The sequence below is a fragment of the Cyanistes caeruleus genome, chromosome 7 (assembly GCF_971803275.1).
Source record: "Cyanistes caeruleus chromosome 7, bCyaCae1.hap1.1, whole genome shotgun sequence".
NCBI lineage: Eukaryota > Metazoa > Chordata > Aves > Passeriformes > Paridae > Cyanistes > Cyanistes caeruleus.
In genome coordinates, this window is record NC_141707.1 from 22,575,998 (window position 1) to 22,593,993 (window position 17,996).

General features: G+C 41.9%; 1 protein-coding gene across 6 annotated transcripts in view; it reads left to right on the forward strand.

Moving 5' to 3' along the window:
- The first annotated feature begins 14,199 nt into the window (after nucleotides 1-14,199).
- The window catches only part of STK39 (serine/threonine kinase 39), an 85,219-nt gene continuing 81,422 nt past the window's right edge, over nucleotides 14,200-17,996 (forward strand). Inside the window, exon 1 of one of the 6 annotated variants that reach the window (XM_086896793.1) lies at nucleotides 14,200-15,636. Coding sequence is in view for 2 of the 6 variants with exons in the window: in XM_086896798.1 (XP_086752924.1) it covers nucleotides 15,995-16,115 (121 nt within the window). In the remaining 4 variants the exon portion in view is untranslated. Of the gene's footprint in view, nucleotides 15,641-15,706; nucleotides 16,116-17,996 lie in introns of those variants that run through there. The other 5 variants (XM_086896797.1, XM_086896792.1, XM_086896798.1 and 2 more) reach the window with 5 other exon arrangements.

The following is a 17,996-nucleotide window of genomic DNA, read 5'->3' on the forward strand; positions in this document are numbered from 1 at the left end:
AGATTGTCATTGTACCAGAACAAAAGCAGTTACAGGGTGTTTGCTCACCATTTAAATACTGTGTGAAGAATAATATCTGGATGAAGTGTATTCATTCTTCTATAACTGCTTTGTTTTGAAATACAAATATGAGTCGAGTAATTTGTATTCTGATGTGTTTTAATTGGAGGTCTCTAAATCACAAATAGTTTCAAACTACTTCCTTCTATCCACACCTAACCTGCTCCACACCAAAGGATCTCCTCACTTAAATGAAGACTGTCCCAGCACCCTGCCCTTGCCCCAAATACAAAGCAATATCCCTATGGGAAAAGAGCAAAGATACCTCAAAAATTCAAGTAGCTACAGCCAAAGGATGCTTCTTTTTGATACAGTTTTACAGAGGCCTCTCCTGTTTGAGGCTTCAAGATACCTTCTGCACAAGAAATTCTGCTTTGCTGGTAGAACCTCCTGTAATCCTTTGGCCTGCTCTACTGTGAGGCCCGCAGGAGAACAGAGCAGAGGCTCTGGAGCAGAGCCGAGCTGATGACTGCAGGAAGATGAAGAAAAACAGGAGTGAGAGAAAACCATGTGGTGAGAATCCAGCCCAGAGGGCTCAGAGCAGATACAGCCTTTGCGGGTGGTCTGGGAGAAGGCTCTGCAGCTCTTCTGACACACAGTGCAGGCCATGGCAAACAGACTTAAAAGTGCATTCCAGCCTTTTAAATTAGCATCATCAGGCGCATGCTACTTTAGTACTTTGTATCATGATGATTGATTGTCAGTGCAATTAAAGCAATTAATACTTTTCTGAAAGGTAAGGTCAAAAACTTAATATTTTAATGTGTCCCGGAACAAATCAAGAACTTGGCAGCTGAATCAGACCAAGGATTTCTTTTATCTGCCAGCAGTCAGTACAAGGTGTTTCAGAAGAATATATAAGACCTCTGCAGCCAGCTTGTGAGGGAAACATTGTGTCTTCAATTCTCACCTACACATGCTTTAGATTTCTTCCTGATCTAATGGAGATTTTTAAAATACCTAAAAATACCTTTCAGAGAGCTTTGAGTATAATTAAAACTCTGGCTATTTGTTATTTAGAGAAATTCTGACTATCACTTGTCAGTCTTCAAAATTCTCCTCATGCTGGATACAAAGATTATATTAGCTGTCCAGTGTTGAGCCTCATCACTTTCGTATGCCTGTTCTTTAATGTAATTGCATGTTGTCTTGTTCTTTCCTGTGAAAGTACTGCAGATAGAAAGCTTCAAGTAAGTTCATAATATTATTTTTATCTACCATGTTCTTATTTATCTCTGCATTAAAGCAAACATATCTTGTATTTTTAACTTGTCTCCATGTGAGAGTTTTTCCATTCCCTCGATACCCTTCCCATATTTTTTTGATTTACCTTTTTCTCTGAAGCCACTCTAACTACCTCTGTGATATCCTTTTTGAAATGTAGTTATAAAGACTATGCAGCTGATGCTGCAGTGTCAATACAAGCAATGAAAGATATTTTTTTTCCATCACTGTGTATTTGCTATTCCTTTTCTCCCCTTTAGTGACTTGTTTGCTCTTTTGGCCACAAATGCCCATTGAGAAACCTGCAGTGATGCTTCATTTTAAGTTGTAAATTAGTTTGGACTCCTATGAGACATATGATTAGTTTAATTTTGTACTTTCAATCTACAGTAAATTGCATATCTCAGCACTGAAAAATCTATTCTCTTTCAGTTGATAAACTTCAAAGAGACCATTTAAAAGTATTCCACTCTCTTTTCATAAGCTAAAATTTCCCCTAGATTATTTCCTAGATGACAGCCTCCTATATAATTTCAGCTTCTTTTCTGTTGTGGAAGTAAACTGGGGTGATAAAAGGAAAACAGACTTTTTAAAAATACCTCTTTTTTTTACCTTTATATTACAGTTTCACAATATAAAAAGTACAAGAAAATTAGGACTTTGGGGGGACTGCAGGGTAAGTTTTTAATGCTATTTTATTGCTGTCTTTTTTGGCAGTTATGGAACAAGCCTGTCTCCTTTGAGATTTCTAAAACCTTACTTAAAAATTTATTTAGGAACCCCTGGAAGTCAAGTGTATTCAATTAATTAAATGTACTTTTTTTTTTTTATCCTTTTAAAAAATATGACAAATAGCTTCTTATTAGTTACCTAAATTAAACATACTTATCTTGTTTTATTAATGTATTAATGGGAAAATTTTGATCGCTTCGGTGATACCACAGCTTATGTGCTTACCCTCCTTGTTTGACACTTTCTGGCCATATCAGCCATGACAAGCCTTCAATAACCCTTGTATAAATAATCTGATTAAAGATTCCTTTGAAGCTGTGAATAAAGTGCTTTGCTCTACACAAAATGAACCATTCAGCAGCACTTCTCATCATGAGTACACTCTGAAATACTTTTGTGAAACCAGTTTAGCAGAGCTGCCTAACAACTGGCCACATAAGTTCTTCTATCAGAAGAGTAAGTTCCTTCTATATCTTCATTTCAGCTTTCAAAAATTGATTTTGGCCTTCATTTCAAGTACATTCCACTGTTGTCTTAAAACAGAGGGTTGGCAAGTTACTTAAATACTTGAAATCATTTATCATTGTGTCAGGAGCAGAAATCTGTAGAAAGCATAGAAAAAGGATCTATTGATTAAGATGTAAGAGTAAGTGTGGGATCAGAACTAGCTTGAGAGCCAGGGAATGTGAGTTAATGTCTTCATGTCTGTGAAAGGAACACAACATGGCCTTAGACAAATCGCTTCTTATCACTGTAGTTCTGCTTCCTCTCCAGCTGTCAAACAGGGCTAATTTTAGCCTGCAGAACAGGAAAAAATGTAATTTCCACAGTAAATAGGTAGTGTGGTAGTGTATGACATTACTGGCAGAGTCCTATGGTCCACTAGGACTCTTGGTAATTAGTTCCGAATTTGGATCTGATTGGCATCCTAATCTTCTTGGTCTGTGCAGAATTCTCTAGCTTGATCTCTTGCATTTTTAGTGGAGGAAGGATCTGGCAGCTCAGCTCTTCAGTGTTCCTAAGCTCTCCCTAGGACCTGCCCAGTATGGCCCTTAGAAGTGTTTCACTGACTGGCACACTGCTTGATAGACTCTACCTCCTGTAATATTAACTGCACACTGTAACTTGTTACTCAGTTATAACCCTCAGTCATATGGAGAGCTGAGGGCCCCCAGGATACCTGTTAGAAACACCATTACACCAAGTGAGATCTACTCAAACAAAGCCCCCATGCGCCTCCAGAAACATGTACTCTGGTCAGTCAGTGCCACTCCAAAACATTGTACTCTAAAACCAAAATGCAGACAAATGGCAAGAGACAGGTTTTAAATAACCTTGGTCCAAATTACAGTAATACTGGTTAAAATAAATATGTGCCTTAGAATCATAGAATTGTTAAGGGTGGTAAAGACCTTTAAGATCATGGAGTCTAACCATTAACTATGATTTTGGAAAGGGAAACGGTAGTGATTTCCATTTTCTCTTCTTTCCCTTACTCCCTCCAACACTTGAGTCATAATAATGATGACTGAAACATAAAGGGAAGTATTTTTACTTTTAAATTTTATGATGGTCACTGAAGTTGCCATAATGACACTGCAGAGAGGTTTCCTGGTTGATTCTAAGATTTGTGGCATATGAGAACTCTGTTGAGACACTTCTTACAGTAGAAGCCATAAACAAGTTTAAACATACACCACAACAAAAAACTAGGGACAATTTTCAGAGTTGGTAATTAATTAAAAATTGGTTCTTCGTTCTCAGCTCCTATTTAAGTAATTTATCAATTTAAGTGTTGCATGGCCCAGAGTTTCTGCTTTCTGATAGAAGATTTTATTAAATCAATAATGAAATAGATGCAAATTTTGGCTCCATAATCCAAATTTAATTTGGTACAATCAGAGAAAAACACAGTCTTTTTCTGTTGAACTAAGACAACAGTGCCAAGGCTGGCAGACCTGTTCAACAGTGCCAGGGCTGGAAGACCTCACAGCTCTCAGCAGTGCCTGGTGCAGTGCAGACGCAATATAAATATAAAGATTACATCTTTTGTAGGGCATTGATCAACCTTCAAACCTAGAACTGACAGCCTGAAAGTGAGGTAGGTCTATTTGCCTCTGATTACAGTGTCCCTGGCCCTGTCACTTGGCTGAGAGAAATCAGTTCATTCTCTCCTTGCAGTTTGGGGGCCCTGCTAAATGATGTTGTGTGGCAGTCTCTGCAGGGATCTTGAAGACTGATGGGGTGGTGGAGCCTGGGACTGTGTTGATTTGGTCACTGTAGGAAACCTGTCTGCCTGCCTTGCAGTATTACTCTCCCTTCAATAAGTAAGTGGTTCTAGCATCCAGGCTAGCCAGCTTGGCAACTTTTGGGGCACAAGGTTAAAATGCTTCAAAACCTGAGAAAACAGTAGCTCTTTCTGTTTGGAAACCTCTCATTTGAAAGTGATAATTCTTTGTGCTTGTCTGACTTGTCTCTACAAGAAATATGAACGTATAATTCATCAAGAGAGAGGAAATGTCACCTGAAACTTGCTGAGGAATATAAGATCAGCACTAATATAAATCAATACAGGTTACTTTCCTGATTCATAATGTGTGTCAGGTAGCAATTCCCACAGCTGAAGGCAGCCTGCCTAATATATTGTCTAGCACTTGAATCAGCGCCCAGCTCTGTAGAATATAAGATTGTTATTTAAAAGTAAGAGTGAGTTTTGAGGCTTGTTGAGAGATCTCACAACCTTGGAGTACACAGGTTTTTAAATGTGTTTGGATGTGTGCCCTAGGAAAGGTCTTACTGGTGATGATGAACGAGCAGCACTATTTCCAGATCAGGGTCATCTTGGTCAGCAGGGAGAGTTTCCTGAAGGGTGTCATCATTCATATGCTGGTGCATCACTTGTACTGTATCCAGTGTGCCTTAGGCAGTAGGACTGAGTCCTGCATCACTCATGAATCATCTTCACATTCCCTGCAAATATAGCTGGTAAATTTTTTCTTGCATTTATTTTTTTTTATCTGAAATATTGGTGAGACATAAATTTGATATATAATTTGAGATAAAAAATGCTTAAACTTATTTAAGACTATCCTCCTGATCTTTGACTAGTTCATACATCAATGCTTCACGGAAGTTGCATAGTTGGATAAGGACTTTACCAGAATCTCTAGGCAGCTTTGAAGAGGACTAGTACTATGTGCAGTTCAAATGTTAATTCAAGCAAACATAGTCAAAACTATTTTATTTGTATTGCAGGAATATCTTGTATAAGCCTAGAGCAGTTAATTTTTCAGGGTTTTTTTTTCACTTTACAGCCCAGAATATAAGGCACTAATTAAAAGTGTAAGTCTTCATTATTAGATTTAAGAAATTTGGAGGACAAGATCTGAATCTAAAAAGTAAACGTATTTTCTCAATACGTTCTTCTTCTCATTGTTCAATATAGCATTTGTGCTGCATAAATTGTCAGGGAATATCAATAAATATGCACACAATTTGTGTGAAAGCTTTTGTGTTGTTTATTTTATTAAAATAGTAGCATTTTACTGCTGCACAATAGAGAATTCTTACAAATGTTATAACTCCTGCATATTTTGAGTTTACATGTTGTAGTGTCTCAAGCAACAAAATACATTAATACATAACTTCAGAAGTACATCAAAGAGACAACATAAACTTGTCCCTTTAAATGGGAGACTACAAAAAGTCCTTTATGTACTGTCACTTGCTAGGAGACTTGGAAGCATTAACAAAACCAAACTCATATTTTATTCTTTGTTTGACAAGGCAGAAAAGGAAATATTAATTTATTTTGCCATTATTAAAGGCTACCATGTTTCTGCCTATTAGAGAAAAACTATCAGATTTAAAAGCAGATACAAATCCATTGAGCCTTCCTTAACCACGGTATTAATACATTCTTGGAATACATTCAAACATCTGCTTGCTAAAAAGCTTGTGGCAGAGAGAGGAGTTTCTTGCCTTCAGTTGGGGTGGTGTAAAAGACCATAGAAAAGTTCTTAGCTATTTTTAAGGCTTTATATTTCTTCCTGGGCAGATTTAAAAATACATGAATATTTAAAAAAATTAATGTGATAAATGGAGTCTATTTAGATGGCTAACAACTTTAAAATGACAGTGATTCTCAGCTGAAATACCACTGCCACTACTGATACAGAAAATGCATTTGTTCTGCTTGTTTTATATCAGGAGATTTGGTGGTCTTGCCTCAGTTCTGCAGCAAGCCATTATTCCTACATCTCATTTTGTATGTGTTTGGTCTCACACATTCCTGGGAGCTGAGTAAGGTGCCGTGTGTTCCCTTTCCCTTTGTCTGGTCGGAGATTATCTTATCTGTCATCTCTAATACCTTTTCCCATCTCTTCTTGTGCCTTTGGCTTCCTCCATTATAAATATTATAGTTGTGAATTTTCTATCAAAAATGTCCGCAGGTTACTGCCAATGAGTCATTGTTAGAACTGTCAAATTATACTTTGTTCTACTAAATAGCAGGATATGGCATCAATGAAACTGAAAATGACACTTTCCCTGCAATCATTTTCCATAGGGATAGTGTTACTTCCAAGGGACTTGGAGCAATCTACTAAATTAAGGGGTAAAGACGATCCACTTTACTGTGATCTGTCCAAACTTGTGCCACACAAACTGCAACTGAGAGTATTTATGTAGCCAAAAAATGTCTGACTCAGTCGATCAGCTGCTTAACTGAGATACTCCTTTAGCATATCTGTTCCAGAAAGTTGAGGCTATTGTATATTTTCACCATCAACACAGGCAGTTCTATGAAAGATTTTACCCATGCCTTTTTTTTTTTTCTTGAAGAAATACTCTTGTCTCCACTGAACTTGTGTTGTGACATAGTTTGTTTGCTTTTTAAATACACATATAGCCTCTAATTTTTAATATATTTTTATCTTAAAGATCAGCCCTCTGTTGTCTTAAAAAAAAGTAAAAAATACTATGAGTAAGATCTTGCTCCAGAATTGTTAAGTGGAGCTGGGCACCTCCTCTCCCAGTTTGTGCTAATGGCTTTAACTTTGTAAGGTTTGTCTTTAAGAATCTTATTTTTTGACAATCATAGCCCACATTTTGTTCAAGTTAGTTTTCTGTTGTTTTTCTTTTTTCATTTGTTTGTTTGTTTTTTTTAATCTAATAATTATTTATCTGCATTTTACTCTCCTCCACTCATGGAAGCAAAGGCTTTCAGTGCTTTTTAGGACATTTACTGCTACTGTTAAACTACCTGCCAGTCTTCATTTATAGCTCTGACACCTGGATTTAGAGCACCTTTCCTCCCTCAGGACTGTGCTGGTTCTCAATGCCATGTTTTCCACCCTCTGCAGATTTCTTCCTAGAGTGGAGAACTTCAGTTGTCTCAGAGTGTCAACAGGCTAACCAAGATTCTGAACTATTGAAAGATTGGGAATGTTTCTGTTAACACTTCCAGCCACAACCCAGTCAACTGTAAAAATACAGGATAAGTTCATAAAGACACACAGCTTAGACAGGTTGCATATTTCCTTAGAGTTTCTCTTTCCTTTGGTTATAAGATATAGCACAGGTACATTTCAAATCTATGTGTAATACACTGCTCAAATCTTTGTAAAAAAATTCATTGTAAACTTATTCTAAGTAAATGGTGTCTGAGGTGGATAATGTGTTGAAGAATTTTTAGTTGCTGTAGGAAATGAGCTGATACCCCAAGAATTCTTTGGCTTGTTGTGGGTTTTTTTTCACACTAACAGTACAGATTCAGATGAAAACTCTGTTTAAATACCTTCCTGTTGTCATTTGTACTTCTAGATCACAGAATCAGAGAACCACAGAATTGTTAGGATTGGAAGGGATCTCTGAAGATCATTATCTAGATTTTCAGTTGTACCAGGGCTTTCAGATACCCTGTTCTTCCCATCAAAAACCCGTCTTGCCTTTTGGTTGTTACCCCTCAATATTCTCCCTGGAGTTTACACATCCCAGAGCGAGCTGTGCCTGCTGCCCTGGCTTGTAGCATCCACTTCCCATACAGCTCTCTCTGGTGCCACACAAAGATCACATCCCTGAACTGCACCGCTCCAGCTGATGCTCTGGCTGTATCAGTGGTAGGACCTGTATCAGTGAGTACCTTCATAGCAGCCCTAAGCCATGTGTTAGTGGTAAGCACTGGTAAAAAAAAGCTGTGCCTATGCTAGGACATGGTTATCAACAGAGATAATTTGCATTTTACTGGCGCTTATTTCCTACTGTGTTTTTCAGTATAATGGCAAAATCAGGCTTTTGTATCAATACAATAAGCATCCTTACACAAGCACAATAAACAGAACTAATCAAAATGTGGCTTCTGCAGCTATATCAAGTTTTGTAGGTACAATTGTACTGGCCAGAATGTCAGGTCAGAGTGTGGACTTTGCTGTATTGCAGGGGATGCATTACAAGATGTATCAGCAAAACCTGCTTAAGCTAGAGTAGCTGATATTTGTGCACAGTTGATTCTAATATTGGTAAAGCAGGAAACAAAATCAAGAGTTCTGTCTTGGCATGCTATACCTAGTGGTATATACTAAAAGTAAGGTTTTTATGGGTACATCATTTGTGAATAATGATGCCTGTTGAGTGTACTTTGTATATTTTAATGATACACCAGTAAAACTTTAAAAAATGCCTCAACTGCCTAATTCCTATTTCTCATCTATTAAAAACACAATGTTGATTAGTTTAGGCTTCTGTTATTCTTGGATAAATTAGATTTTTAAAGAAATCATAAAAACAATAAGGGATGTGTTAGAAAAAAGTGTTATTTATAATTCTACATTTAAATTCCCTTTCTGAATGACAGAAATTTTGCAAGATCCAAAGCAATTGTTAAAGGTCTTTAAAAGAAGACTAACATCTAAATTCTTGAGTCACCAAATGTTTGGGGTTTTTTAATACTGTGAACATTCTAGGAGATACAGAGAGGAGAGAAAGAAGTGCTTAGGAATTTTAAAGCACCTCACTGTTTTGAGGAAGAGAGACTTTTCTTGAGTTTGTGTTCTATTTTTAGTGCCTTAACTGGTATTTTAATCTTCCTAGAGTAGAGGCTACTCATTTGCTGGATTTACTCCATGTTGCTGGGGTTTTATTTCAAACATTATTCCATAGCTTGTCTTAATCCAGGAAGCTTTATGAGATTTAGCTGATACACAGGAAAGGATGGTAACTTCTGTGTTTCCCCCTTTGGGTAGTTTCTTGCAGTGTTTCAGCACTTTTTTAGAGTAGAGGGAACTAGAGCAGTAGACAATTTTCTGAATTAAAATCTGAAGCTACACTGATAGTACTTTTGATCTATCACATGAGTTTGGAAATTAATAGTGGGTGTGGCAAACACTCCTAACAAGAGAAACACTCGAGAATTCTTGATGCTAAGCCTATGTTGCCATGGCTCTGAGCACACCAGCTGGATTTGTAACCTCTTTCCCTACACCTGGAGTTTTACTGTCTGTAGTCAAGGCCAACTCAGACATGGTGCTGCTCTGTAACCTCGGACCAAGGTGCTGTGGAAACAACCGAGTTGCAAGACAGAGTCATGAGAAGCCGTGCCTGGGTCCTCTGCTGTGCTCAGGCTCAGACCTTTGTGTGTGGTTCTTGCCTGAGTAATGCTGTGGTTATGCTTGGTCCTTGCCTGAACCTACTTCCACTGTAGTAGAGCCCAGTCTTGCATCCTGATGATCCTGACCTTGCCTTGCCAGCTGACCTCTCTAGCTGCAGCTTGGACCTGCCCTGTCCCAGACTCACCTGGCAGTCACTGGACTGTTAGCTGACTCTGGCAGCCACCCCTGGGCCTGTCCAGGCTCCTGACATGATGTCTCGTGCTTGGTGTGGCTGCTGGCCCTGCTGCCTCATTGGTACTTGTGGCTCCCAGCTCCCCTGCCCTCCACAGAGCAGCCCTTGTTCCCTGACACGACCTGCTCCAGCAGAAGCTCTTCATTAAGCACCTTTCTTCCTCAAGGATGACCCAGACTGAGGAGCTCTGCCAGGCCTGTAAAAGCCAAGCAAGCTGCCCTGAGAGATAGGAGCCTGAGCTTTTTATAATGCTCAAGTTTGACTGGGAATCTTGTTGACTTACTCAAGGGGAAATTTATCTGACAGCATTGGACAATTTCATTTCTCATTTGTAAATCCTAATGTAGAGAGAAATTATGAAATATGAGCAAGGTTTATTTTGGTTTTAAGTGTTTTTTGATTTCCCAGGAAGCACTGCTCATCAGACCCCAAATTTTCCCAGGAAAAAGAAAAAGAAAATCTAAATGTATTCACAGTTGTTTGTTTAATGTTTGAGTTTCATATACTGGCACACTTATGGCACTTAAATTACAAAATTATTTCAACTTACATCCCCAAAACTAAAAGAAAAACCTTTAGAAATGTTTAAATCCCAAGAACTAAAGCACATTATAAACACTGCTGCGTTGAAGCTTGTAGTTTTCCAGTAAAATATGAACTGTTTCTTCCCTCATACTGTAAAATGAACAAAGGCTAGGTCATTTACTGGAATAATGAATAGCCTTTTGTAATTAAGATATTGTTTTGGTCATTCCATGACCATCTAACAAAGCTAAAACTGTGATCCTGCTTAAATGGTGGCATTTCCTATTCCCAGCTCTTGGCCACATTTTTCCCAGGTCTCCCTTGTTTATCCTGTCTATTGCTTGTTTGGCTAACCAGTGACTAGCCAATGTTTTCAGATGAACCAAACCAGGAACTAGCTATCAACCAGATTAGATCCCTGATCTCGTGAGGCTGTGGGAAATCTCATCCTTAGAAAATACCTATTACATTCCCAGTTTTGCTACAGAGTTCTTTTATGACCTTTAGCAAATCCCTTAATCTTTTTCTGTTTCCACTTGTGAAACTGAGGTAATTATATTTCCCAGTCTTTTTGTATGTGAAGATTAATTTATTAATATGCATGAGATGTGCATATCCTACAGTGATGAAAGCCATAGAAGTTCCTGGATCAATTCTTTTATATATTTGAATTTTATTAATTCACAGCTATGGAGAGTTTATTCCTGCTGAAAGCTTCAGTAATCCCGACACCTCCACATCATCTAAATTATATTAAGCTGTAGTTCAAAAGCAACAATAATATTTGGCTCACTGTCAAATGTATGCCTGTATCCTAAACTCATTCAAATAATCATAGTGGAGATTGTGATTCCTGCAGGTTCCTATTGTTTCCAATACATGAATGGCTAGCACATAAATATTCTAAATGTGTGCAAAATTCTGAATTTTGAATGTTTGAAATGTATAATGATTGATGTGCCATCATGATTTAGGTAATTAGGCACTGGGGCTCATGGTGCTGGAACAAGCTAGTAATATTTAGCTGGTGATTTTAATGTTTTGAGTTGTTTGGCAGCAAGAGCAAGTTAATGGCACAATGTGTTCCCATGGCCTTGTTTGAAAAGCTGGATGGGTGGATGTGAAGGCTTAGCTGCTCTAACAGGGGTTCCCAGTGTGCAAAGCCAGCTGTGACATTGAGAAACAAGCTCTGATAACACTAAGGCTGCATCTGTTCTCCTACTCTGCAGAGAAGATCACCCAGACTCTGATATTCTTTTTAAGTTATGTCTTCAGTATGCCTGTCAGGGCTCCTCACTTTCAAAGAGGTTGAGACAAAGATGTGAGCACCTCCTCTAACTGTGGCCTGAAAACCAGGTTAACAAAAAATACCTAAAAAAGCTTTTTGCAAAGGCCAGTAACAGCTTGGGGTGTAAATAAGTAAATAATTAAAAGTTTATTTTGACTATATAGCAACAAACTTTAGCTTAGTGGTTATTGGCTCAATAGTCATTAATATCCATAACACTGCTTTTTCCTAGGATCTTACAAGGACTAATCTGCTGAGTGGAACAGCTTGCAAAGGTTTACAAGGCAGGCAGGGGGGTGGAGGGAAAGAAAAGCGATGAAGGCATGAAGGCCTTCAACGCAGGAAAAAAGTAGAAATGGCTTATTTTGTAAGGTCACTATGCTTTGATGGACACTAACTTCAGTGAAACTTAGTAAGAACTCCGCTGACAGTGCCATTGGAATTGAAGGCTTTTAAGTGTAAATGTTCCACTGTCTCCACCTCAACATGAGGAAGAACTTTACATTAGGTATTGCAGAGCACTGGAACACACTGCCCAGGGAGGTTGTGAAGTCTCTTTCTCTGGAGACTTTTGAAACCCACTGGACACATTCCTGTGTAACTTACTCTAGGTGACTCTGTCTTGGTGGGGGCAGGGTTGGACTGGATGACCTCAAGAGGTCTTTTCTAACCCAAATGATCCTGTATTAAGTACAATGCATTTTGTAATGTGAATTGCCAAGAAGATAGTGAGCAGAAACTAACCTAAGCTGTAAGCTTTGATGAAATGAAGCATCCTAGTAACAATAATGGACATATTACCTATTTAACTGTGCATTCACTAGAGGAGAAAGGGAGGTTTAAAGCATTTAGTCTGCTCCCATCAGCACCAGCTGCTGTTGCATCAGCCTTCATATCTCATGACATTGTTTTGAAGCACAGTCATCCCTCAGTGCCACCAAATTAGAGGCTTTTGAACCTTACCTATATAATTGCAGAGAGCTGTGCTGCTGTATGTGATAGTCATAACTGCATTTTTAATTTTTGGAAGAGAAGGTGGTTTTACTTTCCTCGTTTCTTTGAGGCAGACTAAGTGACTAGAGAGAAGAGTTCCTTCTCTCTCTGGGTTGGTCTGTGGTAGGTTATATTGCAGTTTTGGTTGCATCTGCTGCCTTTCTATTCAGGAAAAAAAGTAGTTTGGATGGATGCTGTCATGTCTATGCTACTAGAGTACATACCATTGCTTATAAATCCCAGTCCTTATGCTTGTCTTTGACTTTGTATAAGTAATTTTACACTTGAAATTAATTAGCTGGCCTGCAATGTCATTGTAAGTACCAATGCTATCTTGCCTAAATTCTGCAAACCTAGAAAAGGAGCCTGAGTTATTTTGGTCTGAACACCTTTTTGTCCCATTTGCAGAGGGTACTGTGGGGAACTTTGAAAAGGTCTCAGTGTGGCTTAACTCTTCTTCCATGGTGGCCTATGTGGTTTTAAATATTGCCAGTTTTGATTGTAATCTGGCGGTGTAAACCCTTTATTCACTTTGGAATCAATCATTTGACGATTGGACTCAGTGACCCAGACAATCTCATGGAATTCTATGTCTTCGGGCACTCAGAAAGACCAAATCACATTCAGATTGGACCATTCTGAAATGCCATCAGTTCGGAGAGCAGTGATTTTTACATGAGTCCTATCAGTTTCTCTGGAACTTCCAAAACCTGCGGGTTGCTGTTCTTTCCTGAGTCCGGGAAGCCTTGCGGAGAATGGCGCTGGCTGCGCGGCGGGCGCGGCCGAGCCCGGCAAGCGGGGCCCTTCCCGCTGCCTGCAGCAGGGGGCGAGCGGCCCCCGGGGTCCCGACCCCCGGCCCCCAGCCCCCGGCTCCCGACCCCCGGCTCCCGACCCCCGGCCCCCGGCTCCCGACCTCCGATCCCCAGCCCCCGGCTCCCGACCCCCGATCCCCGGCTCCCGATCCCCAGCCCCCGGCTCCCGACCCCCGATCCCCGGCTCCCGATCCCCAGCCCCCGGCTCCCGACCCCCGATCCCCGGCTCCCGATCCCCAGCCCCCGGCTCCCGACCCCCGATCCCCAGCCCCCGACCCCCGATCCCCAGCCCCCGACCCCCGACACTTCCCGAGCTGTACCCTGAACGCTGCCCACGGCTCCGACTCTTATCAAATTGCTATCCGGGAAGGGTCCTGCTGTAGAAGCTGCTCATTTCAACGAATTACCGAGTGCAGATGCACTCCAGAAATTCCAAAAATTGTAGGGATTAGTTGGGCAAATTTGGGCAATAATCAGGACAAAAATAACTATAATGGTATCAGATGTTAACCAGCACTTTAAAGAGTGATATGGCAGTAGCATCACAGAAATTCATGGCTCAGAAACTAACCACCTCCAACGTCCTCTCCCCCCAGCTACTGAGTGCAGATGGAGAAGCTGGCTGTTTTCCATCAATAGTGAGTAACCCATTTTCTCTGCTGATTGATTTGGCCTGTGCTGTTGATCTTTTACTTTTTTTTTTTTTCTTTTTTTAACATGCTATTCCTGGCAGAAAGGTCTTGGCATTAAACTTAATGCTGAATGACAATTTAATACTTCCTCATCCAAGTCTTGCTGACCTTTAGTTTTGTTGCAAATAATTTCTAATTTGTATATAGGGAAAATACTTCAATTATATAGCTTTTAAAAATGAGATTGAGAGGAATCATTAGTTTAGCACAAAATGTGCAGTATTTTTAGTCTACTGCTAGAAGTCTCTATTCTGAGCTAAACTGTTGCTTGTGAGAAAATGGAAGTGCAGCGCACAAAATATTTGCAAGTTGCTGATACACCTGATGAATCATTAAGCAGCGGTTAGGACTTCTTTCAGCTTTCTCAGCAACACAACGAAATAGAAGCAACTTTCCTTCTTTCTTGGAATAACCTTCATGAGTCCGCTCTGAATTAACCACACACGAAAAAAAAATCAGTAAAAGGCCATTATCCTGAAGTGAACAAAGTAGCTAACAGGTGTTAGCTGTTACATGTAACTTTTCTTGACTTTAAATCACACTTCATCATACTTCCTAACAATTTGTGAGGTTCCCTTCTTTTAGACAGTGCTATAGCTTTCCTGCTTGCATACTGTATTAGTTCTGATTACCTTAAATTCATTCTGTAGCAGGAAGTACGGTTTTGAACTGTATGGAAATCTTACACTACCACTCTTCTTCTCAGAGCTCCAGAAATCTTAAAATGCAAAGCACTTAAAGTAGGAGTGAGACTGTAGACTACACAAGTAACTATTTTCTGAATTACTTCACCGTGAATAAAATCCCGATTATATCATTGAACACTTGACACTAGTAAAAGTGTAGAAGAAAAAAGTCATACTATTATTAACAGTAGAGTTTCATTTAATTCCAAGGTTTCTTTTTTAACCTTGCACTGTGTAATGGGAAGCACTAGAGACGTCTAATCAAGATTCTTATTCGTTTAAATCACTTGGTTCTGGTTAGCCAAGGGGAGCATTTTCAACTGTCCTCAGTCCTCGGTGGCAGGAGCTGAGGCAGTGTCCGCGCTGAAGTGACACGGTGCCGCTGTCCTACCCGTCCCGGAGAGGGCTACTCGTCATATGGCGATTTAAACACTTTGCAGGACCGCAGCACGATCACCGATGGAAGCAAATGCTTCCTTCGTGTCCTCAAATTCGCATTCAGGTCATGTCGCAGCAGCAGCGCTCTCTCTCAGCAGTGACACTTATTTTTGAGTGTGCTCCAGAGCAGCCTGCTGTGCCTAACAGGTGCCTTAGCCGCGGCTTCCCCCCCTGCAGTCCTGCCCGGCCCTGCGCTCGGCCCCGGCGGGTCCGGCAGTCCGCCGGCACGGCCGTGGCCTGCACACACCCGAGCGGGACCACGCAGCGCTTTCAGACACACCGAGCATCCCAGCGAGCCGCGGGCTGAGCGGGGAAGGGCGATGGCCAGAGCTGCCTCCAGCAGGCAGGTAGGTAGGTTGCGAAGCGCTGGGGAAGGCGGCAGCACCGGAGTGCGCGGGACCGCTCCCGCGGGGCGCCTCTCCCTCGGGCCGGGGCTCGTCAGGGGGCAGCGCCTCGCTCTGCCGACACCGCCCGGGGCCGCCGGGCCCAGGCACCGCGCTCGGGCTCCGACTCTCCGCTGCGGCCGGGGCCGGCGGCGCCGCCCGCCTCTGCCTCCTCCCCCTCGGTGCCCTGCCTCCTCCCTCCGCCGGGCGGGCGGCCGGCTGCGCGGACAGGGCGGGCGGGAGGCAGAGCGCGGCTGAAAGGTGTTGCTGGAGGGGGAAGTTTGGAGAAGGTCGTCGGGTGCCTGGGCGCTCCGGCAGCATCATGGCGGAGCAGGGCGAATCGCCGGTCCACGTCCAGCAGCCCCAGCCGGCGCCCGCGTCCGCCGCCCCGGCCGCCGGCTGGCCCATCTGCAGGGACGCCTACGAGCTGCAGGAGGTGATCGGTCAGTGGAGCGGGGGCGCGGCGGGGCGGGGAAGGAAGGAAGGCAGGGATGCCGCGGCCGGCTCCGGGCCTACCGGCGCTCGCTCTCCCGCAGGCAGGGCTCGCTCACTGCGGCGGACGCACCCGGCACTGCAGCGGCGGCTGCTGCAAACTTTATCCGCCCGGCAGCGGGCGGCCCCGGGGGGCGGCGGCTCCTGCTGGAACCCGCCGCGCCCCGCCCGGCGCGCAGCGCTGGAGGTGCCGCTGTCCTGCGGTGCATCGTCACTCCAGCCTTGACCTGCTGCTTTGCACCGGGACCCCGGCAACTCCTCTGATGCGCTCTGTGTGCTTTGTGTGTCTAGGCTGTGTGTGTCCGTGGATGCGCACATGTGCGTGCATCCGCTTAGATTAGTCTGCATTTTTTCCGGTGCTTTCATGGGGGAGGTAAATCTCACCCGTAGATCTTCTGCTCACGTGACGACTCTCTCTTAATCAGTATATATACATATATACGTATATATATTTAAACTATTTCCTCTTCTCCCTCGCTGTTTCATCTTGCTTGCATCTCCTTGTGCCCCTCGGCCCTATGCCCGTCGGCGACACGTAAGGCCAGCTTCGTTTTCACCCCAGCCAATCTGCTTTGGACCCGGTTTGCCATGTGGAGTTTAACCCGCCTGCTGGCCCCCTCCCATATCTCTGTAGGAAGAGGACTTTATTGGTTGTGTGCTTCAGCATTTTGTCCGTGTGTTCAACTAATGCACATCCGAAGTGTTCAGTGTCCATTCCCTTTATATGGATAAGGTTATTTTGAATTTTACTTCGTGAAATGCTGACTGGTGTTGAAAGTATGTGCGATGGAAAGTTTTTCGTTTCTTGGCCTATATGCTGCTTGTTGCTAATGATCTACTTTGGGAAAACTTGCTTTTATTTGTATGTAACATTTTAAACTTCTAGCAAATACTGCAAATGGCAAAGACCAGCTCTGATTGCTGTTTCTTACAAATAAAACCATTTAAGTGAGAAAAGTCCAGGTGACTTGCCTGCTGATGCTGTTGATTATCTTCAGTATTATACTAACTGTGAATTGTTGTCAGGCTGATGACAGCCAGAACTGCATGTTGTTGATCTGGAAGTTGCGTCTACTCAGCTTTGTCATTAAGCTTTTTTATTTTCCACAGGCAGAAACAAAATAGTTGGGAAAAGTACTCCTTAAAATGGGATGGCTTTTTGTTGACCCAGGTACCTTTGTGTTTTTGTGTGTACTTCCAGGCTGTGAATAGGGACTAAGGAGGGATGAGGATCCAGGTGTTCAGGTCCCTGGAGGTGGCTGACTTGTTTTGGTATTGAGCCAGTATTGCCTGTGGAGGTCCCCCAAAAGTATGGGTTTACTGGACAGACAACTTTGTCTTCCTCAGCCTGGGGAATGGAACAAAATTAGCCAAGTGGAAGTGATTCTGTTAGCATTAAGGTGTATCTTTGCTGAGGAGCAGATCCCTCTTCTAAGGCGAAAAAGGCCTGAAAGGTGTTGGATTAATCCTTGTCTAGGGTGTAATATGAGTCATATGAGTTACTTAAATAATAGTTGTTTTCTGTTACAGGACCTGTGGAATGCCTGCGTGAAAATTTCCTTTAGAAACTCCTTTCCACTTTATTCTTTCCACTTAAAAGCTTGTATTTTTTGATATGTAAACTGTAATCCTAACTGCTAATATGTATTTATATGCATCCATTGAACAAGTGGATGCTATGTTGGACTAGCAGATACTGATCTGTAGAGAAACTTTTTTGCTAGTTACCTATGGGTGCTTCTAAATATTGATGTTATTTAACTGAATGCCTAGGGCATAAATTGAGGTCAGTGTATATTGAATCAGATTCTTGGACACATTGAAATTGCCTG